At 37.9% G+C, this 27858-nt stretch overlaps 1 protein-coding gene across 1 annotated transcript in view; it reads left to right on the top strand.

Annotated features, from left to right (window-relative positions):
- Positions 1-257: 257 nt before the first annotated feature.
- LOC128647289 (uncharacterized) overlaps positions 258-27858 on the top strand; it is a 340270-nt gene continuing 312669 nt past the window's right edge. The window contains exons 1-2 of the mRNA XM_053700082.1: positions 258-1583; positions 26766-26891. Of these exons, the coding sequence (XP_053556057.1) occupies positions 258-1583; positions 26766-26891 (1452 nt within the window). The remainder of the gene's footprint in view (positions 1584-26765; positions 26892-27858) is intronic.

Here is a 27858-nt window from a genome sequence, read left to right on the forward strand (position 1 = left end):
AAACCCATTTTAGGAAAAAACACGTACCCACCCTCCCTTCGCGTTATTACGACAAACATTATGCCAGTTCCAACACTACGAAAAAGAATGGGGTTTGTATATTACTCAAAAGAGGTCTCCCCTTTGAACTAATACACAGTAGACAAGATGAAGAGGGCAGATTCTTGCTATTGGTGGGCACTTGCTATGGTAGACCTCTAACACTCCTAAACCTATATGCACCTAACCGCCCCAAACCTGCTTTTTTCAGAAGGGTGATGAACTTATTAATTGACTTGGCAAAGGGTCCAGTATTTATTGCAGGAGACCTGAATTTCCCGGTGGACCCATCCCTAGATGTGTCCTCTGGGAAATCATACATGCCATCTAAAATGATCAAATCAAATTGGCAGACACTTCAAACAATACCAACCTTTGACATTTGGCGAATGACCCACAGTACAACAAGAGACTATACATTCTTCTCGCACCCCCAAAAAATTTACACAAGACTAGACTATATCCTGTGTGACCAGTCTTCTCTGAAATTATTGATAGACGCCAAAATATCTCAAACACCCTGGTCAGACCATGCGATGGTGATGGGCTCATTCGCTTGGCCCAAGAAACCAGGCGCACGCAACACATGGAAATTGAACAATATAGTCTTCACAGACCCCGTAATGTTACAATCTATCATAGATAAGACCTCCCTATTTTTTGATATCAATATCCCACAAGACACTTCTCATACCACTAACTGGGAGGCATACAAGTGTTTTATAAGGGGGGAAATAATCAAACAAGTGGCTCAACATCGTAAACAACAAGAAATACTTTATAAGTCCCTCACTAGCACGCTCTCCCTAGCCGAAAGAAAACATAAAAAAACCCCATCTTCAGATGACTTGTTAAATGAAGTGAATAAAGCTAGGGAAATACTTAACCAATACCTTGACAAAAATGCACACAGACGGGCACTTACATTAAACGCAAAATATTTTGCAGAGGGTAATAAAGCGGGCAAACTTCTAGCTAGGTCACTCAAGAAAAAATTGTATAAATCCTTTATTAGAGTTATCAAAGATGTAAATAAACAAGATCAATACAAAAGTGATGATATAGCAAATAGTTTCTCAGAATACTACAGCAAATTATACAACTTAGGCAATTCCAACCCCACTAACAGACAGGAACAAATAGACAACTACTTAACAAATCTTACCCTACCCACAATATCAGATCTAGATAAAACAGAATTGGAATCCCCCATCACGCTCTTGGAAGTACAAGACACTATAAAACAATTGACCCCGGGGAAGGCTCCAGGCCCAGATGGGTTCACCCCGAAATTCTTTAAAATTCTCTCACCATATATAAGTCCGCACCTACAACAACTTTTCAATACAATAAATGATAGCTCTCCCTTCCCCGGCCACATGTTGGAAGCGAATATAACGGTCATTCCCAAACCAGGCAAAGACCCCACCCAAATGACAAATTATAGGCCCATATCATTATTAAATATAGATGTCAAGATTTTCGCCAAGATTTTAGCAAATAGGTTAAAGCGTTTTTTACCTGGTCTGATACACGAGGACCAAGTGGGATTTATCCCCTCACGTGAAGCCAAAGACAACACCACCAGACTTCTACATATTCTACATCTCTCCTCATCTGAAAATATCCCCTTTGTCTTGCTATCAACCGACGCCGAGAAGGCTTTTGATAGGGTGGATTGGCAATTTTTGTGGTCCACCCTACATAAATTTGGCCTCCCTCAAAAGTTCATAGAAAAGATTTTAACTATATACTCCACACCTAACGCAAAAGTAATAGTCAATAATACAACATCACATAGCTTTCCAATAAAAAATGGTACCAGGCAAGGATGCCCCCTATCGCCCCTATTTTTCGCCCTATCGGTGGAAGTTTTAGCAGCAAAGGTGCGTAACTCGTCTGAAGTAGAAGGAGTTAGTATAGGTAAGTGCACTACTAAATGTCTGTTGTTTGCAGACGACATTCTGTTCACACTGACAAATCCTAAAAGATCTTTACATGCGCTCACTGACATCCTAATTGAATATAAAAAACTATCTAATTTCTCCATCAATATGGGAAAGTCAATGATCATGCCCATTCATTTAAATCCAGAAGATGACCAATACATCACATCCCAAACATTTTTTCCCATAGCAAATCACATCACATATCTAGGCTTAGATATACACCCCACTATAAATGACACTATCGAGCTGAATTACAAGGCCCTAAAGAAAAAGATAGAAATTGAACTAAACAACTGGCATAAATCGGGTCACTTAACCTGGCTAGGCAGGGTAAATGCGATTAAAATGACTACACTGCCTAAGATACTATATATACTACAAACGCTGATACTTATACCATCAACATCATACCTAATATCTCTGCAAAAGCAAATCAATAATTTTATCTGGTCATACTCCAAACCACGGATATCCAATCACACTTTATATCTCTCTAGACAGAGGGGAGGCTTAGGAATACCTCATTTGATAAATTATTACAAAGCAATACATCTTTCACGCATTATCACATGGAACCAAATTAAAAATCCTAAGACATGGGTATCCATGTATGCCCAGCAACTATCAGACACTACCATGCGCGATGTTTGCTGGATCCCTAGTAAACACCGCTCAAAAGAAATTACACAAAATATCTTTATTGCAGAAACAATCAGAATATGGGATTCACTACTAAACACACATAGCCAAGTATCGACTCCTATTTCCCCTCTTACACCTATATTAAATAATAAAATGTTCCCAGGGCTTCAATTTACGGGACCAGCTAATGGAGAAGACAGACCCTCATATGTACCAATCTTTCAGTTAATGAAAGAAGGAGAAGTTAAAAACTTTACAGACATACAAAACGACATAGGCCCCCCACTAAACACCTGGTTTTCTTATTTCCAAATTAGACACTTCTTACAGTCACACCCTCAGAAATCAAGTTTCACTAGACCGCTTACAACCTATGAAACAATGTGCCTCCTCCCTATAACTCCTAAACATCTCATCTCTTTTACATATCAATTACTACAGGCGTTAGAAGCTCGCAAACCCTCTTCCTTTAGGTCATCATGGGAAAAAGAATTGAATTTACAGCTTAGTGATAAGGAGTGGGAGAGATGTTTTATGTCCATTAAGAAATCCTCTATTTCAACCAACATTGTAGAAACTAATTACAAATTAATTTCCAGATGGTATCTAACGCCCAAACGTCTACACAGAATTTACCCATCAGTATCCCCTAAATGTTGGAGGCAGTGTGAAGAACATGCAACTCTATCTCACATTTGGTGGCACTGCCCAATAATTAGACCCTTCTGGGATCAAATTGAAAGACACATTTCGAAAACATTTGGCCAAACTATAGTACTTGAACCCCAAATGATCCTGCTACATAACCTCCCCAATCTTGGGTGCCAATACAGAAACTCCCTACTTCAGATCCTGATAAATAGTGCAAAAAGACTGATTCCGCGACTTTGGAAAAAAATCCAGGGTCCCCTCTTTCCAGCAGTGGTTGGACGAGGTTAACCATGTTCTCTCTTTAGAAGAGATGTATCATAACTTCCATTCTAAAAAAGACCAATTCCTTAACATACTTTTTCTATGGAGACAAGACGGATAATTACTCTACTCACTTAAAAATTAAACTAACATTAGATTGTCTACTCTATCATCTAGCGAGATCCCCCTTTCTTCCTTCCCTCCCTATTTCACCTTCCACACCCTTTAGAACCATATTCTATTTAGACTCTGGAAAACTCTTTTCCCAAATTTCAGATGTTATGCATTGTTGAAATAACTATTGAAGAGATGACTGTACAGTATATTGATTGGTTTGAAGCTTACCTATGTATTACTTTGTCTTAAGTCTGAAAATTGAAATTGTATTCTTATTTTCTGTTAATAAAAAATATTGAATTTAAAAAAAAAAAAAGGGTGGGTCTCATGGACTCTTGCCAATATGAAAGAAATGAATTTATCAGGTAAGTTCTTACATAAATTATGTTTTCTTTCATGTAATTAACATGAGCTAGTGACTTATGGGATAGTAATACCTAAGATGTGGAACTCCACAGAAGAGTCACTAGAGAGGGAGGGATACAAATAATAACAGCCATTTTCCGCTGAACAAATAAATCAACCCAAAATATAAGTTTATTCTAATAAATGAAAAGAAAAAACATAAACATAAGCAGAGGAATCAAACTGAAACAGCTGTCTGAAGAACTTTTCTACCAAAAACTGCTACCGAGGAAGCAAATACATCAAAACGGTAGCATTTAGTAAATGTATGCAAAGAAGAAAAAGTTGTTGCTTTGCAAATCTGATCAACTGAAGCTTCATTCTTAAAAACCCACAAAGTGGAGACTGATCTAGTAGAATGAGCTGTAATTCTCTGAGGCGGGGCCAGACCCGACTCCAAATAAGCGTGATGAATCAAAAGCTTTAACCAAGATGCCAAGGAAATGGCAGAAGCCTTCCTAGAACCAGAAAAGACAACAAATAGACTAGAAGTTTTCCTGAAATCTTTAGTAGCTTCAACATATTTCAAAGCTCTTACAACATCCAAAGAATGTAAGGATCTCTCCAAAGAATTCTTAGGATTAGGACACAAAGAAGGAAAAACAATTTCTCTATTAATGTTGTTAGAATTCACAACCTTAGGTAGACATTTAAATGAAGTCCGCAAAACTGCCTTATCCTGATGGAAAATCAGAAAAGGAGATTTACAAGAAAGAGCAGATAATTCGGAAACTCTTTTAGCAGAAGAGATTGCCAAAAGGAACAACACTTTCCAAGAAAGTAGTTTAATGTCCAAATAATGCATAGGCTCAAAAGGAGGAGCCTATAAATCCTTCAAAATCAAATTAATACTCCAAGGAGGAGAGATCGATTTAATGACAGGCTTGATATGGACCAAAGCCTGTACAAAACAGTGAATATCAGGAAGCTTAGCAATCTTTCTGTGAAATATAACAGAAAGAGCAGAGATATGTCCCTTCAAGGAACTTGCAGACAAACCTTTATCCAAACCATCCTGAAGAAACTGTAAAATTCTAGAAATTCTGAAAGAATGCCAGGAAAAATTATGAGAACACCATGAAATATAAGACTTCCAAACTCGATGATAAATCTTCCTAGAAAGAGATTTACAAGCCTGTAACATAGTATTAATCAGAGAAACCTCTATGACTAAGCACTAGGCATTCAATTTCCATACCTTCAAATTTAATGATTTGAGGTCCTGATGGAAAAATGGACCTTGAGACAGAAGGTCTGGTCTTAAAGGAAGTGGCCAAGGTTGGCAACTGGACATCCAAACAAGATACGCATAACAAAACCTGTGAGGCCATGCTGGAGCTACCAGCAACACAAATGATTGTTCCATAATGATCTTGGAAATCACTCTTGGAAAAAGAACTAGAGGCAAGAAGATATAAGCAGGTTGGTAACACCAAGGAACTGCTAACGCATCCACTGCCTCCGCCTGAGGAACCCTGGACCTGGACAGGTACCTGGGAAGTTTCTTGTTTAGATGGGAAGCCATAAGATCTATTTCTGGAAGACCTCACATCTGAACAATCTGAAAAAACACATCTGGATGGAGCATCCACTCCCCAGGATGTAAAGTCTGACGGCTGAGATAATCCGCTTCCCAATTGTCTACACCTGGGATATGAACCGCAGAAATTAGACAGGAGCTGGATTCCACCCAAGAAAGTATCCAAGATACTACTTTCATAGCTTGGGGACTGAGAGTCCCACCCTGATGATTGACATATGCCACAGTTGTGATATTGTCTGTCTGAAAACAAATGAACGGTTCTCTCTTCAACAGAGGCAAAACCTAAAGAGCCCTGAAAATAGCACAGAGTTCTAAAATATTGATTGGTAACCTCGCCTCTTGAGATTTACAAACCCCTTGTGCTGTCAGAGATCCCCAGACAACTTCCCAATCTGAAAGACTTGCATCTGTTGTGATCACAGTCCAGGGTGGATGAACAAAAGAGGCCCTTTAAACTATACGATGGTGATCTAACCACCAAGTCAGAGAGTCGAACATTGGTATTTAAGGATATTAATTGTGATATATTTGTATAATCCCTGCACCATTGATTCAGGATACAAAGCTGGAGAGGTCTCATATGAAAACGAGCAAAGGGATCGTGTCCGATGCTGCAGTCATGAGACCTAAAACTTCCATGCACATAGCTACTGAAGGGAATGATTGAGACTGAAGGTTCCGACAAGCTGAAACCAATTTTAATCATCTCTTGTCTGTTAGATTCAGTGTCCATGACTCTGTCTCTATCTGGAAACCTAAAAAAGGTGACCCTTGTCTGAGGAATCAAGAAACTTTTTGGTAAATTGATCCTCCAACCATGTCTTTGAAGAAACAACACTAGTTGATTCATGTGAGATTCTGCAGAATGTAAAGACTGAGCTAGTACCAAGATATAGTCCAAATAAGGAAACACCGCAATACCCCGTTCTCTGATTACATAGAGTAGGGCACCAAGAACCTTTGAAAAGTTTTTGGAGCTGTCGCTAGGCCAAATGGAAGAGCGACAAATTGGTAACGCTTGTCTAGAAAAGAGAATCTCAGAAATTGAAAGTGGTCTGGATGAATAGGAATATGAAGATAAGCATCCTGTAAGTCTATTGTGGACATATAATGACCATGCTGAACAAAAGGCAGAATAGTCCTTATAGTCACCATTTTGAAAGTTGGCACTCTTACAAAACGATTCAAAATTTTCAGATCCAGAACTGGCCTGAATGAATTTTCTTTCTTTGGGACAATGAATAGATTTGAATAAAACCCCAGACCCTGTTCCTGAAACAGAACTGGTATGATTACCCCTGAAAGCTCCAGGTCTGAAATACACTTCAGAAAAGCCTGAGCCTTTACTGGATTTGCTGGGATGTGTGAGAGAAAAAATCTTCTCACAGGAGGTCTTACTATGAATCCTATTCAGTACCCTTGAGAGATAATACTCTGAATCCATTGATTTTGGACAGAATCTTCCCAAATACTTTGGAAGAATCTTAATTTGCCCTTACCAGCTGAGCTGGAATGAGGGCCACACTTTCATGCAGACTTGGGGGCTGGCTTTGGTTTCTTAAACGGCTTGGATTTATACCAACTTGAAGGTTTCCAATTGGAACCAGATTCTTTGGGGGAAGGATTGGGTTTCTGTTCCTTATTTTGTCGAAAGGAACGAAAACGGTTAGAAGCTTTAGATTTACCCTTAGGTCTTTTATCCTGAGGCAAAAAAACTCCCTTCCTCCCAGTGACAGTTGAAATAATTGAATCCAACTGAGAACCAAATAAATTATTACCTTGGAAAGAAAGAGATAATAATCTAGATTTAGATACCATGTCAGCATTCCAATATTTGAGCCACAAAGCTCTTCTAGCTAAAATAGCTAAAGACATAGATTTACCATCAATTTTGATGATATAAAAATGGCATCACAGATAAAATGAATAGCATGTTGAAGCAAGCGAACAATGCTAGACAAATCAGGATCTGTTTCCTGTTGCGCTAAACTTTCCAACCAAAAAGTTGATGCAGCTGCAACATCAGCCATAGAAATGGCAGGCCTGAGAAGATAGCCAGAATATATATAAGCTTTCCTTAGATAAGATTCAAGTTTCCTATCTAAATGGTCCTTAAAGGAAGTACTATCTTCCATAGGAATAGTAGTATGTTTGGCAAGAGTAGAAATAGCCCCATCAACTCTGGGGATCTTTTCCCAAAACTCCAAACTAACTGCTGGCAAAGGATACAAAAAAAAATTTTAAACCTTGAAGAAGGGATAAAAGAAATACCAGGCCTATTCCATTCCTTAGAAATGATATCAGAAATAGCATCAGGAATTGGAAAAACCTCTGGAGTAACCACAGGAGGTTTATAAACAGAGTTTACATGTTTACTAGTTTTAATATCAAGAGGACTAGTTTTCTCAATATCCAAAGTAATTAACACTTCTTTCAACAAGGAACAAATATACTCCATTTTAAATAAATAAGTAAATTTGTCAGTGTCAATATCTGAGGTAGGATCTTCTGAATCAGATAGATCCTCATCAGAGGAGGATAATTTAGTATGTTGTCGGTCATTTGAAATTTCATCAACTTTATGAGAAGTTTTAAAAGACCTTTTACGTTTATTAGAAGGCAGGATAGCATACAAAGCCTTCTGAATCACATTAGCAATAAAATCTTTTATATTGTGAAGATTCTGGGTGCTGTGGCCAACCCGAAAGGAAGAGCCACGAACTGATAATGTTTCTCCAAGAAGGCAAACCTTAGAAACCGATGACGATCTTTGTGGATTGGAATATGAAGGTAAGCATCCTTCAAATCCACAGTAGTCATATATTGACCCTCCTGGATCATTGGCAAAATCGTTTGAATTGTCTCCATCTTGAATGATGGAACTCTTAGAAATTTGTTTAGACACTTGAGGTCCAAAATGGGTCTGAACGTTCCCTCTTTTTTGGGGACCACAAATAGGTTTGAGAAAGACCCCTGTCCCTGTTCTAATTTTGAAACAGGACAGATTACTCCCATAGTAAAAAGGTCTTTTACACAGCGTAAGAACGCCTCTCTCTTTATCTGGTTTGCAGATCATTTTGAAAGATGAAATCTCCCTCTTGGGAGAAAATCCTTGAATTCCAACTGATGACCGTGGGTCACTTCTAGTGCCCAGGAATCCTGAACATCTCTTGCCCAAGCCAGAGCAAAGAAAGAAAGTCTGCCCCCTACTAGATCCAGTCCCGGATCGGGGGCCACCCCTTCATGCTGTCTTAGGACCAGCAGTGGGTTTTTTGGATTGTTTACCCTTATTCCAGTTCTGATTGGATCTCCAGACTGACTTAGATTGGGAAAAATTCCCTTCCTGCTTTGAGGAAGAAGAAGAAGCGGGGGGTCCTCCTTTAAAGTTCCGAAAGGAACGAAAATTATTCTGTTTACCCCTCATTTTAACCAACCTATCCTGAGGTAGGGCATGGCCCTTACCTCCTGTAATATCAGAAATTATGTCCTTCAATTCTGGCCCAAAAAGGGTCTTACCTTTAAAGGGAATAGCTAAAAGCTTATGTTTTGATGACACATCAGCAGACCAAGATTTGAGCCACAATGCTCTACGTGCTAAAATAGCAAATCCTGCATTTTTTGCCGCTAATTTAGCAATTTGAAAAGCAGCATCAGTAATAAAAGAATTAGCTAACTTAAGAGCCTTAATTCTATCTAGAATGTCATCTAATGGAGTATCAACTAGTGATGTTGCGAACCTAAAAATTTCGGTTTGCGAACGGCGGACTAAAACTTCCGCAACTGTTCACGAACCGGGCGAACCGCCATTGATTTTAATAGGCAGGCGAACTTTAAAACCAACAGGGACTCTTTCTGGCCACAATAGTGATGGAAAAGTTGTTTCAAGGGGACTAACACCTGGGCTGTGGCATGCAGGAGGGGGATCCATGGCAAAACTCCCACGGAAAATGACATAGTTGATGCAGAGTCTGGTTTTAAGCCATAAAGGGCATAAATCACCTAACATTCCTAAATTGTTTGGAATAACGTGCTTTAAAACATCAGGTATGATGTTGTATCGATCAGGTAGTGTAAAGGTTACGCCCGCTTCACAGTGACAGACCAAACTCCACGTGTAACGCACCACAAACAACCGCAAACAGTCCATTTGCACAACCACCAGATAGATAGATTTGATAGATTGATACATAGATTACATAGCAACTGAAATTAGATTACACTAGCAGACTGATGTAAAAGTTTTAGTTTTTTAAATTTACACTAATGTTACACCAGATATGAATGGTGGCACTGAGCAAGTAGGCACAGTATATGCTGTGAGCCTGACACACAGGCTGGCAGTGGCAGGCAGGCAACTGCTATTAGATTACACTAGCAGACTGATGTAAAAGTTTTTTTAAAAAAAATTTACACTACTGTTACACCAGATATGACTGGTAGTGGCACTGAGCAAGTAGGCACAGAATATGCTGTGAGGTAGCCTGACACACAGGCTGGCAGTGGCAGGCTGGCCTGGCAACTGAAATTAGATTACACTAGCAGACTGATGTAAAAGTTTGTTGTTTTTTTTTTAAAATTACACTAATGTTACACCAGATATGAGTGGTGGCACTGAGCAAGTAGGCACAATATATGCTGTGAGCCTGACACACAGGCTGGCAGTGGCAGGCTGGCCTGGCAACTGAAATTAGATTACACTAGCAGACTGATGTAAAAGTTTTTTTTTTAAATTTACACTAATGTTACACCAGATATGAGTGGTGGCACTGAGCAAGTAGGCACAGTATATGCTGTAAGCCTGACACACAGGCTGGCAGTGGCAGACAGGCAGGCAACTGCTATTAGATTACACTAGCAGACTGATGTAAAAGTTTTTTTTTTAAAATGTACACTACTGTTACACCAGATATGACTTGGTGGTGGCACTGACCAAGTAGGCCCAATATATGCTGTGAGCCTGACACACAGGCTGGCAGTGGCAGGCTGGCCTGCTGGCAACTGAAATTAGATTACACTAGCAGACTGATGTAAAAGTTTTTTTTTTTTAAATTTACACTAATGTTACACCAGATATGAGTGGTGGCACTGAGCAAGTAGGCACAGTATATGCTGTGAGCCTGACACACGCTGACAGGCAGGCAAATGCAATTAGATTACAAAGAAAAGAAAAAAAAAGACTGATGTTCTAGCCCTAAAAAGGGCTTTTTGGGGTGCTGTCCTTACAGCAGAGATCAGATGAGTCCTTCAGGACTGTAGTGGACACTGAATACACTAGCCTAGCTATCAATTTCCCTATAAAATCAGCAGCAGCTACACTATCCCTCCTCTCACTAAGAATGCAGGATCAGAATGAATCTAAAATGGCTGCTGTCCAGGAGCTGGGAAGGTCTGGGAGGGAGTTTCTGCTGCTGATTGGCTGAAATGTGTCTGCAGACTGTGAGATACAGGGTCAAAGTTTACTCAATGATAACGAATAGGGGGCGGATCGAACATCGCATATGTTCGGGGAACGCGAACAAGCTATGTTCGCCGGGAACTGTTCTCCGGCGAACTGTTCACGACATCACTAGTCTCAACCTTAAGAGACTCTTCTAGAGCCTCAAACCAAAAAGCTGCTGCAGTAGTTACTGGAACAATGCAAGCCGTAGGTTGTAAAAGAAATCCCTGATTAACAAATAATTTCTTAAGTAGACCCTCTAATTTCTTATCCATAGGGTCCTTGAAAGCACAACTATCCTCAATGGGTATAGTAGTACACTTAGCTAGGGAAGAAATAGCTCCCTCTACCTTAGGGACCATTTGCCATGAGTCCCGAATGGTATCTGATATAGGAAACATTTTCTTAAAATTAGGAGAGTTAAAAAACGGTATACCTGGTCTATCCCATTCCTTACTGATAATTTCCCAAATTCTCTTAGGAACTGGAAAAACATCAGTGTAAGTAGGAACTTCCAAATATGTATCCATTTTACACAATTTCTCTGGAGGAATCACAATAGGATCACAATCATCCAGAGTCGCTAAAACCTCCCTAAGCAACAGGCGGAGGTGTTCAAGCTTAAATTTAAATGACATAGCATCCGAATCTGGAAAAACAGAAATTTCAGCCTCAGACAGTTTTTCCCTGATCCCCAACTCAGAGCACTGTGAGAGAACATCGGAAATAGCTAATAAAGCATCAGAGGATTCAGTATTTACATTAATACTTGACCTACTGCGTTTACCCTGCAACACAGGTAATTTAGACAATACCTCTGTAAGGGTAGTTGACATAACTGCAGCCATCTCCTGCAGAATAAAGGAATTAGATGCACTAGAAGTACTTGGCGTCGCTTGTGTGGGCGTTAAAGGTTGTGACACTTGGGGAGAATTGGATGGCATATCCTGATTCTCTTCAGACTGAGAATCATCCTTAGGCACACTTACGGCTAGATTTAGAGTTTGGCGTTAGCCGTCAAAAGCAGCGTTAAGGGGTCCTAACGCTGTTTTTTACCGCCCGCTGGTATTTAGAGTCAGCCAGGAAAGGGTCTACCGCTCACTTTCTTTCCGTGACTCCAGGCTACCGCAGATCCCCTTACGTCAATTGCGTATCCTATCTTTTCTATGGGATTTGCCTAACGCTGGTATTTGGAGTCTTGGAAGAAGTGAGCGGTAGAGCCTCTACCGACAAGACTGCTACCGCCAAAAAAAGTCAGTAGTTAAGAGCTTTATGGGCTAATGCCGGAATATAGAATATATATAATAATAAAACACCTAACCTGATACTAATATGATACTACTATAATAGGCAATATGTATAATACATGTAAATATAAATTGTGAATTATGAATTATGTGTGAAAAAAATCTTTTCAAAATTGGAAAAAATTCTATGTGAAAAAATTCAATTCTATAGAAGATGCCAGCAACAAATACTAGAATTGCATATCTATATATAAAAAACTTTATTACAATATAGGTCGACCTATTCAAGACATAAAATAATAAATCACAAAATTAAGAAAAAAAGAAAATTAGTATAAAAAACTCCTTAAACCAAAAGTTCATGCATAAGAAACAGTTCCCAGGAGTGGACGATTTTTCGGCTTGTTACTATGTGGACCCACGCTCATACAAGGATGCTGTTCTGTGTATAGTTGTAAGAGGAGCGTTCCCAGGACAAAAGAGGCAGTCGCAGCCAATGATGGTATTTCCCCTACAGACAAGGAATCCTCTTAGTAAATGTCACACAGCAAATAGCAGGGGAAGTTACATCCGTACTTACATAATAATAAGCAGCAACCGGCCTCCAAACTTGAACCAACGATCTGTGGACACACCTTCCAATAGTAACCAATGGCCACTGGAAACAGAAAAGCTTTAACAGGGAAAAGCAATTAGATATACTAGGCTAGAAACCCAGTGAATTTTTTGCAGCTTTCTTTTACAGGATATGCATTCTCGCTCCCAAGGCCTGTTTATAATGACCAATACTGCACAAAAAACACCTAGCAGAGGGTTATTCAGCCACAAGATATCTGCACAAATAAAATACTCCAAAGGTGTAGGAGTTAGTTTAAAATAGAGCAAATAGAGCAACTAGTTTCAAAATGTAATATCTTTTTCAAGCTCTTGAAAAAGATATTACATTTTGAAACTAGTTGCTCTATTTGCTCTATTTTAAACTAACTCCTATACCTTTGGAGTATTTTATTTGTGCAGATATCTTGTGGCTGAATAACCCTCTGCTAGGTGTTTTTTGTGCAGTATTGGTCATTATAAACAGGCCTTGGGAGCGAGAATGCATATCCTGTAAAAGAAAGCTGCAAAAAATTCATTGGGTTTCTAGCCTAGTATATCTAATTTCTTTTCCCTGTTAAAGCTTTTCTGTTTCCAGTGGCCATTGGTTACTATTGGAAGGTGTGTCCACAGATCGTTGGTTCAAGTTTGGAGGCCGGTTGCTGTTTATTATTATGTAAGTACGGATGTAACTTCCCCTGCTATTTGCTGTGTGACATTTACTAAGAGGATTCCTTGTCTGTAGGGGAAATACCATCATTGGCTGCGACTGCCTCTTTTGTCCTGGGAACGCTCCTCTTACAACTATACACAGAACAGCATCCTTGTATGAGCGTGGGTCCACATAGTAACAAGCCGAAAAATCGTCCACTCCTGGGAACTGTTTCTTATGCATGAACTTTTGGTTTAAGGAGTTTTTTATACTAATTTTCTTTTTTTCTTAATTTTGTGATTTATTATTGTATGTCTTGAATAGGTCGACCTATATTGTAATAAAGTTTTTTATATATAGATATGCAATTCTAGTATTTGTTGCTGGCATCTTCTATAGAATTGAATTTTTTCACATAGAATTTTTTCCAATTTTTAAAAGATTTTTTTCACACATAATTCATAATTCACAATTTATATTTACATGTATTATACATATTGCCTATTATAGTAGTATCATATTAGTATCAGGTTAGGTGTTTTATTATTATATATATTCTATAATCCTTACTCTTAAGCTGGTTTCAGCGCTCCCTAGTGCTTTGTATTTTGTATTGATTAGTCCTGTAGGTCTTTGAGGGTAACCTATTTTTTCTAGTTGGAGTTTGTAGTAATTTATATTTTTTGGCGCTGGTCACTTAAGTCTATTTTCTAATGCCGGAATATAAAGCTCCTAACTACTGTACTATAAAGTACACTAACACCCATTACCGACCTATGTACCCCTAAACCGAGGCCCCCCCACATCGCCAACCCTCTAATAAAATGTTTTAATCCTTAATCTGCCGACGGACACCGCCGCCACCTACATTATAGCTATGAACCCCTAATCTGCTGCCCCTAACATCGCCAACACCTATATTATATTTATTAACCCATAATCTGCCCCCCCAACGTCGCCGCTACCTAACTACACTTATTAACCCCTAATCTGCCGACCGGACCTCGCCGCCACTATAATAAATGTATTAACCCCTAAACCGCCACACTCCCGCCTCGCAAACACTATAATAAATTGTATTAACCCCTAATCTGCCCTCCCTAACATCGCCACAACCTACCTACAATTATTAACCCCTAATCTCCCGTCCACAACGTCGCCGCTACTATAATACATTTATTAACCCCTAAACCTAAGTCTAACCCTAACACCCCCCTAACATAAATATAATTTTAATTAAACGAAATAATATTCCTATAATTAAATAAATTATTCCTATTTAAAACTAAATACCTATAAAATAAACCCTAATATAGCAACAATATAACTAATAGTTACATTGTAGCTATTTTAGGATTTATATTTATTTTACAGGCAACTTTGTATTTATTTTAACTAGGTACAATAGCTATTAAATAGTTAATAACTATTTAATAGCTACCTAGTTAAAATAAGTACAAAATTACCTGTAAAATAAATCCTAACTTAAGTTACAAATACACCTAGCACTACACTATCATTAAATTAATTAAATAAATTACCTACAATTATCTAAACTAAAATACAATTAAATAAACTAAACTATAGAACAAAAAAAACAAACACTAAATTACAAAAAATAAAAAAATATTACAAGAAGTTTAAACTAATTACACCTAATCTAAGCCCCTAATAAAATAAAAAAGCCCCCCAAAATAAAAAAAATGCCCTACCCTATTCTAAATTACAAAAGTAATCAGCTCTTTTACCAGCCCTTAAAAGGGCTTTTTGTGGGTCATTGCCCCAAAGTAATCAGCTCTTTTACCTGTAAAAAAAATACAACCCCCCCAACATTAAAACCCACCACCCACATACCCCTACTCTAACCCACCCAAACCCCCCTTAAAAAAACCTAACGTTAACCCCCTAAAGATCTCCCTACCTTGAGTCGTCTTCACCCAACCGGGCCGAAATCTTCATCCAAGGTGCACAGAGGAGGTCCTTCATCCGGTAGAAGTCTTCATCCAGGCGGCGTCTTCAATCTTCATCCATCCGGAGCAGAGCGGAGCCATCTTCCAAGGAGCTGACGCGGAGCCATTCTCTTCATTCGGAGTCTTCGTACACAATGACGGTACCTTTAAATGACGTCATCCAAGATGGCGTCCCTTCAATTCCGATTGGCTGATAGGATTCTATCAGCCAATCGGAATTAAGGTAGGAAAAATCTGATTGGCTGATGCAATCAGCCAATCAAATTGAAGTTCAATCCGATTAGCTGATCCAATCAGCCAATCGTATTGAGCTCACATTCTATTGGCTGATTGGAACCCCCAGGGTACTTCGAATCAAGTTTCCAACCCGTCAGACCAGCTACACAGTCCAGGAGCCACCGAGTTACTGTTTGCTGCTGCTAAGCCTGAAGGAAATGCGCCAAAATAGGCTCCGCCCCTTAAGGTAAAAAGTCGGAGTAGGCCCAAACAACACCGCATGGGAATACGGTTTTGCACTAAAGTAAAAATACACACACAATACAACCCTCAAGCATAAAACCAATAAGTTATAAGTGCCAAAAAAAAAAAAACATAAAACATTGTTTTTTATGTTGTCTCCCATGTCACAAAATGCCCAAATATCAACTAATGATATAAATATAATATAGGGACTCCAGTAACACCCCTCTTATTAAAATAGGTTTAACTGCTTACCCCATTCCCATACAGGGAAATTATGCCAGCCAGTTCTGATACAACAAGTCTCCTCAGAAAAAAAGGCTGCACATACCTTAATGCTGCTTATAGCATGAAACCGGTCTCCACACTGAAGATGTCTCATGGTTACCTTCAGAAATCTAGTGGGAACCAGCGTGGATCTTAGTTACAAATGCTAAGATCATCAAACCTCAGGGCAGAAATCTTCTTCCATATCCCCCTGAGGAAAATAGTACGCACCGGTACCATTTAAAATAAAAAACTTCTTGATTGAAGAAACTAAAACTAACACCTCACTTTACCATGTCTTCCTAGTATAACACAGGCAAAGAGAATGACTGAGGGTGGACGGGAAGGGGCTATATATACAGTTCTGGGGCGCGATCCGATATACGGCGCAGGTTTCGGCGCAAGTGTAGAAACCTGTGCCGCCCGTAGTTTGACCTCGCACATAGAGCTATCACATATACGGTGCCTGCAGTTGCTAAAGTGCCGTAAGTCTGACAAACTAGCGATTTCCAGAAATAAGCATAAGTACAAATTTCTGGAGTCGCCAGTGACTCACAGCACTTTAGAAACTGCCGCCGCATAAAAAAACTAACTAAAATATTAAATCTCCCGTTACTGTCTAACACGCCTCCCAAACATCATCCCGACACGTATATCCCTCTATCCGTAATCCCCCTCTCACTCCTAATAATAAATATATTAACCCCTAAGCCGCCGCTCCCGGACCCCGCCGCCAGCTACATTAAATGTATTACCCCTTAATCTGATCCCCCTACCCCGCCCCCAGCTACATTAAATGTATTACCCCCTAATGTGAACCCCCTACACCGCTGCCACCTATATTAAATATAGTAACCCCTAATATGATCCCCCTACACCGCCGCCACCTAATTTAAATATATTAACCCCTAATATGATCCCCCTACACTGCCGCCACCAAATTTAAATATATTAACTCCTAATCTGATCCCCCTACACCGCCGCCACCTATATTAAATATAGTAACCCCTAATATGATCCCCCTACACCGCCGCCACCTAATTTAAATATATTAACCCCTAATATGATCCCCCTACACCGCCGCCACCTAATTTAAATATATTAACCCCTAATATGATCCCCCTACACCGCCGCCACATTTTTTAAATATAGTAACCCCTAATATGATCCCCCTACACCGTCGCCACCTATTTTAAATATAGTAACCCCTAATATGATCCCCCTACACCACCGCCACCTAATTTAAATATAGTAACCACTAATATGATCCCCCTACACCGCCGCCACCTATTTTAAATATATATACCCCTAATCTGATCCCCCTACACCACCGCCACCTATTTTAAATACATTAACCCCTAAACCTAAGTGTAACCCTAACACCCCCTAACTTAATTATTATTTAAATAAATCTAAATAATATTAATATTATTAACTAAATTATTCCTATTTAAAACAAAATACTTACCTATAAAATAAACCCTAAGATAGCTACAATATAATTAATAATTACATTGTAGCTATTTTAGGGTTTATATTTATTTTACAGGTAACTTTGTATTTATTTTAACTAGGTACAATAGCTATTAAATAGTTAATAACTATTTAATAGCTACCTAGTTAAAATAATTACAAAATTACCTGTAAAATAAATCTTTACCTAAGTTACCATTACACCTAACACTACACTATCAATAAATTAATTAATTAAACAAGCAACAATTATCTCAACTAAAATACAATTAAATAAACTAAACTATATTACAAAAAACAAACACTAAATTACAAAAAATAAAAAAAGATTACAAGAATTTTAAGCTAATTACACCTAATCTAAGCCCCCTAATAAAATAAAAAAGCCCCCCAAAATAATAAAATTTCCCTACCCTAAACTAAATTACAAAAGTAATCAGCTCTATTAACAGCCCTTAAAAGGGCCTTTTGCTGGGCATTGCCCCAAAGCAATCAGCTCTTTTACCTGTAAAAAAAACAAACAACCCCCCCATTACAACCCACCACCCACACACCCCTACTCTAAAACCCACCCGATCCCCCCTTAAAAAAACCTAAGTCTAACCCCCAAGTGGTCCTTACCTGTCCTGAAGACCGGTGGAGAAGGTCTTGTTCCAGGCGGAGAAGTCTTCTTCCAAGTGGCGACCTCTTCTTCTTCCAGGAACCAGCCGGCGCGGAGCGGAGGAGTTGAAGACCGATGACCACAGAGCTGAAGACCGTCCACTCTGGAACTGAAGACCGGCGATGCTGGAACTGAAGACCGGAGCCATGGAGCGTGGAGGATCATCTTAATACGATCTCCGCTGTACACTGAATAAGAATTCAAGGTACGCAATTAAAAATGGCGCCCCTTGAATTCCTATTGGCTGATTTGAGCCTTCAAATTCAAATCAGCCAGTCGGATGAGAGCTACTGTAATTCTATTGGCTGATTTGAATAGCCAATAGAATAAGAGCTACTGTAATTCTATTGGCTATTAAATCAGCCAATAGAATGTCAGTAGCTCTTATTCTATTGGCTATTCAAATCAGCCAATAGAATTACAGTAGCTCTCATCCGATTGGCTGATTTGAATTTGAAGGCTCAAATCAGCCAATAGGAATTCAAGGGACGCTATTTTTAATTGTGTACCTTGAATTCCTATTCAGTGTACGGCGGAGATCGTATGAAGAGGATCCTCCACACTTCATGGCTCCGGTCTTCAGTTCCAGCGTCGCCGGTCTTCAGTTCCAGAGTGGACGGTCTTCAGCTCTGCGGTCATCGGTCTTCAACTCCTCCGCTCCGCGCCGGCTGGTTCCTGGAAGAAGGAGAGGTCGCCGCTTGGAAGAAGACTTCTCCGCCTGGAACAGGACCTTCTCCGCCGGTCTTCAGGACAGGTAAGGACCACTTGGGGGTTAGACTTAGGTTTTTTTAAGGGGGGATCGGGTGGGTTTTAGAGTAGGGGTGTGTGGGTGGTGGGTTGTAATGGGGGGGGGGGGGGGGGGTTTACAGGTAAAAGAGCTGATTACTTTGGGGCAATGCCCCACAAAAGGCCCTTTTAAGGGCTGGTAATAGAGCTGATTACTTTTGTAATTTAGTTTAGGGTAGGGAAATTTTATTATTTTGGGGGGCTTTTTTTTATTTTATTAGGGGGCTTATATTAGGTGTCATTAGCTTAAAATTCTTGTAATCTTTTTTTATTTTTTGTTATTTAGTGTTTGTTTGTTTTTGTAATATAGTTTAGTTTATTTAATTGTATTTTAGTTGAGATAATTGTTGCTTATTTAATTAATTTATTGACAGTGTAGTGTTAGGTGTAATGGTAACTTAGGTTAGGATTTATTTTACAGGTAATTTTGTAATTATTTTAACTAGGTAGCTATTAAATAGTTATTAACTATTTAATAGCTATTGTACCTAGTTAAAATAAATACAAAGTTACCTGTAAAATAAATATAAACCCTAAATAGCTACAATGTAATTATTAATTATATTGTAGCTATCTTAGGGTTTATTTTATAGGTAAGTATTTAGTTTTAACTAGGAATAATTTAGTTAATAATATCAATATTATTTAGATTTATTTCAATAATAATTAAGTTAGGGGGTGTTAGGGTTACACTTAGGTTTAGGGGTTAATGTATTTAAAATAGGTGGCGGTGGTGTAGGGGGATCAGATTAGGGGTATATATATTTAAAATAGGTGGCGGCGGTGTAGGGGGATCAGATTAGGGGTATATATATTTAAAATTGGTGGCGGCAGTGTAGGGGGATCATATTAGGGGTATATATATTTAATGTAGGTGGCGGCAGTTTAGGGGGATCAGATTAGGGGTATATATATTTAAAATAGGTGGCGGCGGTGTAGTGGGATCAGATTAGGGGTATATATATTTAAAATAGGTGGCGGCGGTGTAGGGGGGTCAGATAGGGGGTAATACATTTAATGTAGGTGGCAGCGGGGTCCGGGAGCGGCGGTTTAGGGGTTAAGCACTTTATTAAAGATTGCGGTGGGGGATTGCGGTTGACAGGTAGATAGACATTGCGCATGTGTTAGGTGTTAGGTTTTATTTTGCAGGTAGTTTAGGCAGTTACGGGGCTCCAATACTCAGCGTAAGGCTTACTACGCCTGCATTTTGTGGCGAGGTGAAAATGGAGTAAGATTTCTCCATTTTCGCCGCGTAAGTCCTTAAGCTGTATATTGAATACCAAACTGCGCGGGTTTGGTATATCACTCTATGGGCAAAAAAACTACGGCCGAAGGGTGAAATATACGAGCGTAACTTCTATGTTACGCCGTATATAGGATACCAAACCAGCACAAAATTTGGCATCGCCGGCTTTTGCGGGAGACGCTGCATATCGGATCGGGCCCCTGCTTTGGTGCTCTTTGCCACTTCCTGTTAGCAGGAGGTTAATATCCCACAAGTAAGGATGAAATCCGTGGACTCGTCATATCTTTGTAAAAGAAATACATACACATATAAATATATATATATATATATATAATCCTCAAAATGAAATGCACTCACAGGTCTTCTCAGTCAAAGTGAAAACAAAAGCTTGTTTATTGATGTAACGTTTTCAGGGATATCTTCCCCTTCATCAGCATAACATACAAGTGAAAATGTGACCAATATATACATGCACACAAATTAAGAAAACAAATTAACAAGCAATACCTGTGTGTAATCAGTGAGCACAAACACCACTGTGCTCACTGATTACACACAGGTATTGCTTGTTAATTTGTTTTCTTAATTTGTGTGCATGTATATATTGGTCACATTTTCACTTGTGTGTTATGCTGATGAAGGGGAAGATATCCCTGAAAACGTTACATCAATAAACAAGCTTTTGTTTTCACTTTGACTGAGAAGACCTGTGACCCATTTCATTTTGAGGATTATACTTTGCATTTGTGCACCCAGCTAGATGGACGGTATAATTTATATATATACTGTATATATATATATATATATATATATATATATATATATATATATATATATATATATATATATATATATATACACACAACACATGCATATACGTTTTTTTTTTTTTAATATTTCCTTATTGAGGTTGTGCAAAAACAATACAGTTTATATGGAATACCATATTATTAAAACAAACATAAATGGTACATTTCAATTTAACAGCTTCTATATAGATAAATAAAATTTCCATTATAGATAATATTATGCAAAAGATTGGAACCTCTTTTCTTTTCTTTTTTGTTTGCGTAATCTGAATACAGTGTGTTTCCACGCATAACACTGGAGGCAACTCTTGTACCTCTTGAAACTTTCCACAAACTCTAGGAGAAAAAAATTAAAAAGGAGTTGGTGTTTTAAATGATATCCAGAGAAGAAGTATAATTTTTCTATGTAAATAATGTGGTAAGATATGTAGGTGTATTGCGCTGGATACCCGAGCAGTCCTGCTAAGCTAGATATGGGAAACAAGATCAACATCAGGTTATACTGCAAAGGTTGCTAGTAAAGACAGTAATTAGGTTGCGGCACAGGAAAGATGAGCCGCATAGTAAACCCTCCTAAGTTAGGAGGTTCATCATGGGGAGGGGGGAGGTGGTAATTTCAGTATAATAAGTAAAATATATCAAGTATGTTCCATTTATTAGTATCCGTGTATTCGGTAATTACTATGGGGGCACTAGATGAAAGTTGCCCTCATATATATATATATATATATATATATATATATATATATATATATATATATATATATATATATATATATATATATATATATATATATATATATATATACATTAAACTTTCTTAAAGTTCTAAAATGTAAATTAGGTCTTGTACCTTGCTAGTGTAATGAGGAAGAGAGTCTTGCTGTCTCGGCCACCGGCAGCCCGACCTCTATTTGTTAAGAGAAGATTACTGGTACTAGCCTAAAGGTGTGCCAAAGGAATGAAATGGAAGATTAGACTTTTATAGTAGGCTTTCGACAAGGATATATAAAAACATAGGGAAGCTTTTAAAATGTAAAGAAACTGGGCCTTCTAGGTTAGCTTCTGTAGAACAGCCTTATCCCTGATTGAAACTAAACCATAGAACAGTACTCAGTATACTAGTGGATTCAATATCTATGGGAGCTTGATTACAGACTAGTGTATATTAAATAAGAGTATATATAAGAATGCTAAACTAACATGCAATATATAAAACAAGGAAATGGTGGCATAGGATATGCAAATAAGGCCTTACATATGAGTAAACTTGTAGGGGAAGAGGTAGCCCAACCAATTTGCTATATAAGATATTTTTATAGGGCCCTTTTATTAAGAGGGGGCTATTGGCCGTTTGTGGTATATTACCAGAGATACTATTGCTAGGGGGTATGCAACATGTAAATAGCAAACATGGTTATAATTGGCCATATACTCTGAGAGAACCAACCAATTAATATATTGCTGGGAAATATTTGCCCAACAAGAAATATATGTCCTAAGCTTGCAAGATAAGTTCAGTGATGTATCATATTTCAGAATAAACATATAACTATAAATACATTAGACTGCAATCTGTCTTACCAACACATATCTATTAAACCTGCAGGTAAACTGAAAGCACAAAACTTAGTATATATAATGTAAACAGTGACAGTCATCAGGTCCCTGATTTTGACATTAGTTTTAGTCAGTAGAAGGTAGTTGGAGAAAAATAAATAATCACTTAGTTGTGACCTGAACCCATGTCTCAACACCACCGGTCCACAGGAACAATTGTGCATTATAATAAATTTTCACATGTGTCTACTGTATAATACAGCATTTCTAAAGAGGATATATACCATATAGTATAATGTGTTGTGCTCTGTAAAAAAATGTAATCCCCGGTTCTGGCTACAGTGCCTACTATTAATCAATAGAAAGAAGGGGCATAGAATATATTTATAATCCAGAGATGAATGTGGAGCGTGCATATAAATTGACCCATCACAAAGTGCAAGACAGACATGAATAGCAAACCCGTGTTAATATAACTACAGTACTATTATTTGAAGTGGGGCAAGAAATATAAGTAAATAGAGCAATGTAATGCAAACCAAACAGTGGACTAATAATTTAGATAAGATAAACATGAAGGATAAACATCATCTTAAACAGAAGGTCCCCAGTACAGTTGTGAGCTTAAAACTTCAGACCATTAGGTCTTCATCAAATGATCCAGACAGTAGGGGGGCATAATAGAAGGTCTCAACTTTTTGAAAAGTTCTGGGTGCATAAGAAAGGTACCATCCGTCCTTAGTATTGAAACCTTTTTAGCTGTCTTTATTGTTTCGGCCAAATGCCGATCTATGCAACTCGCCTGTGCTATTTAACTGCTGCAGTCCACAGAAGGGCTGACTTGGTAATACTCGTAAGTCTGTTGGAGACCCCAAAGTCTTAAGCATTGAATCAAAGGAGTATAAGAAACTAGGAAATGCAGGGGGATAGTGATAATAAAGAGGTAACTAGCATTTTATTCTGCGCAAAACATAGGGCTACCATTCTGTGCAATTAACTGTATTGCAAACATTTAATGGTCCAAAAAAAACAAGCAAGTCTTCACAGAAACCTTAATGGGCTTAGTGATCTGCAGGACAGTTCATCTAGCCGATGCCTCTAGGGATCGTTAACTCCGAAACCGGTAGTGGACCTGGGCTGCTCTCCTCTATTGCGACAGTAGGTAGGTGGGCATCCCCTAGGGTCTCCATAGCAGACAGCACCATTAGTGGCTGAAGGTATCTCCGATCCCTAAGCGTGGGAGGTGTCTGGACAGTTGTGGGGGCTATGCAGGGTACTGTCTCCATGGTTCCATGTATATGAAGTGGGGAAGTTATGCCTGCCTCCTTGTGTCAGGTCGGTCTGTCAGCCGGCTCATCAGCTGGAAGTGCTGCATTCACGGGGCACACTACCATGCCTCTCCATGAGTCATGTAAGGCGGGTGGTGGACGCCGGGGCTCCAAGGCACCATCCACTTCGCAAACGGCTATGGAGGCATGGTGTAAGGCGACAGAGCTTGTAGGGTCTGCATCGGCCGAATGAACCGCCTTCTTAAGCGTGTGTGTAAATACAGCTTGATAGCTGTCCAGGAGTTTACTCAGCTCTCTGAGGATATATGCAACTGGTTCCATATTGCATCTCATGGTGGTTGTCATTATAAAAAGCAATATAGCTACAAATAGTCAAGTTTTTGCCTCTCTGGCTGCTCACCACGTTGGTAGAAAGATGGCCGCCGCTCAGCACTCCGATCAGCAAGACAAGCATCAGTGAGGTTGAGATGCATCTACAGATTGTATCGCTGCTTGATTTTAGTTCACTGAAGCCACTGCCCCTATGAGTACTAGCTGTTATTGAAATGAGGGAGCTTGAGCAGTCGCCAAATTTGTTTTATGTATATAGTGTGGCCGGAGCTACCATGAGATGCGACCGCTCAGCTCCAATGTTGGCTCCGCCCCCTCGCATATACATTTTTAAAGACATATATGTATGTATGTCTATGTTAAAGCACTTTGTCTGCCTTTTTTTTTTTTCTAACACCTAAGATATCAATTCTTTAAACCTTTATAATGTTTGTGTGCAATCATTTTTTTTTAATAAATTTTTTTAGATGGTGTTATTATGAGTGTAATTATACTTTTTAATATATTTTTATGTGTTTTGTGCAACTTTTTAGTTTTGCAAAACAGTTAACCAGAGCTCTGAAGTCGCCGTAATCATTCTAGTGTAAATTTGCGCTCAACTTGTAATTCCAGCGGTAAGCCCGATGAGTGCAAACACCAGTGATAAACCCCTCATCGCTCTGGCGCAAACGTTGCACTCCACTCGTCATCTGGCCCTAAATCATCACACCATCTCAAAACTAGTTCACCAAAATTGCGTGTTGACTTTTATTAACTCCATATTACCAAGGTTACATGAAAGCATTCAGTTCAGGTAGAATATCCAAATTGCTTGGGACCGGATTTCTGAATAGTTTGGATTTTGGAATATTTGCATCTGTAAATTGGGACAGTTTGGAGAGGGGATGGAACCAAGTTCAAACAGCATCTTGCATCATTTAGGCAATATTTACAGCTTATATATGTAACCTAAAGGTAGTTTTATATCATGTTTAATTATTTCATATATACATAATACCATCAGAAAGATAGTACAGTGCTGCAATCAGAAAGGCAATTGCTGTTATTTTAAATAAATCTAAACTAATATTTGAATTTTAGAATACAAAAAACTAAATAAAGACACAAGCAGAGAATATTGTAACTTATGGACAGGGAAAAAAAGTATTTTTTTATAACTTTATTAAAAGAAATTAAATATTAATTAAAAAGTTTGGATTTCAAAATAAGTTTGGAATTTGGGATTCGGCATTTGGGGATTTGTACCTTTATTATTAAATTGGTATTTGGAACATCCATATATGATACACAAATTACTAAATCCACTTATCCACAAAGGGATAAAAATGATTCCCTACAGGAAGCGTAGGAGGTGCCAAGTACAATAACCATTAAATTGATTTAAAAAAAAAAAAACACAGAAAAAACAAATGCACTCTTATGGCACACACACTTAAATTATTTTTTTAAAGATAATTTTGTTATTGAACAAAAATGTATTGCAAACAGAGACTTATATAAAATATATAAATAAGATATATAAAAGATATAAAAGCATACGGACAAAACTATTCTCTATTCCAATTCCCAATTTATATATATATATATATATATATATATATATATATATATATATATATATATATATATATATATATATTAGTGTTTACACTTATTTGTGTATTATTTATGTATTATTTTATTTGTTTCAATTATTTTATTAGCTTCATACTTTTCAATTTGTGCCTCAAATTTCTTCAAGTTCTTACCCCCTCATATTTAGTCTTTAGTAACTGTTTGGGTGAACAGTTATATTTAGGAGGTTTTATCTATATTTGATGACCTATATCTAAGTAGGAAAATCCTGGTCTAACAGTATGGATCTCATCATAACCAAAGCAAATAAATATACAAAATTGCAAAGTATATTACACAATTATTGCTTACTTGAACCGTGTATATAAATTAAAGTACAGTATCTGAAAGAAATATTTGGTCACCCCTTCAGCTGAAGATTTTAAATTTGGTGACACGTTATATTTTGTTTTATTATAGTGTGAGTGATGTGCATTAAAGAACTGTGCCTCTTAATTATTCTTTAAATAGCTTTTATCCAATTGCTCTCTCTCTACAGTATTAGCTGGGATTGGCAGAGCTCTGCATTCTGATCTTCAGTAAAGAATGCTCCTTAGCTAATGACGTCTCAATAGTGGAAGATTATGGCTGTCATTTTTCAGTCAAAGGGAAAAGAGGAGAAAAGCATTACATCTCTAGTTAAAAATGGACAGCTGATATTAAAGTAAAGAAAGTTTATCAAAGTTATACAGATATTCTCTAGTGGATCATTTAAGATGTGGGAATGGATAAAACGATCACCATGCATCGTCTCTTTTCAACAGTCAAAATTCTTCAAATGGGCAAAGACATTTTGGGAACAGAATGGACTATTAACTCTTTCTGTGATCTCTGTTATAACTGGATGCCTTATAGGATTTTTACTTAGAATTTTGGAACTCAGTGATTTGGTAAGTTTATGTAAATATTTAACAACAGCTGAAGCTGCATAATTTGATTAAATGTTTTGTTAACTAGAGATTATAATTTTTTTACAGAAAATACAAATAAAGGGTATAATGTTAGACATACGTCAGATCTTATGTATAGGGATAACGTCAGATCGTATGTATAGGGATAATGTCAGATCATATGTATAGGGATAATGTCAGATTGTATGTATAGGGATAATGTCAGATCTTATGTATAGGGATAATGTCAGATCTTATGTATAGGGGTAATGTCAGATCTTATGTATAGGGATAATGTCAGATCTTATGTATAGGGATAATGTCAGATCTTATGTATAGGGATAATGTCAGATCGTATGTATAGGGATAATGTCAGATCGTATGTATAGGGATAATGTCAGATCGTATGTATAAGGATAATGTCAGATCTTATGTATAGGGATAATGTCAGATTGTATGTATAGGGATAATGTCACATCTTATGTATAGGGATAATGTCAGATCTTATGTATAGGGATAATGTCACATCTTATGTATAGGGATAATGTCACATCTTATGTATAGGGATAATGTCAGATCTTATGTATAGGGATAATGTCAGATCTTATGTATAGGGATAATGTCAGATCGTATGTATAGGGATAATGTCAGATCGTATGTATAGGGATAATGTCAGATCGTATGTATAAGGATAATGTCAGATCTTATGTATAGGGATAATGTCAGATCGTATGTATAGGGATAATGTCAGATCGTATGTATAGGGATAATGTCAGATCGTATGTATAGGGATAATGTCAGATTGTATGTATAGGGATAATGTCACATCTTATGTATAGGGATAATGTCAGATCTTATGTATAGGGATAATGTCAGATCTTATGTATAGGGATAATGTCAGATTGTATGTATAGGGATAATGTCAGATCGTATGTATAGGGATAATTTCAGATCGTATGTATAGGGA

The sequence above is a fragment of the Bombina bombina genome, chromosome 2 (assembly GCF_027579735.1).
Source record: "Bombina bombina isolate aBomBom1 chromosome 2, aBomBom1.pri, whole genome shotgun sequence".
Lineage (NCBI taxonomy): Eukaryota > Metazoa > Chordata > Amphibia > Anura > Bombinatoridae > Bombina > Bombina bombina.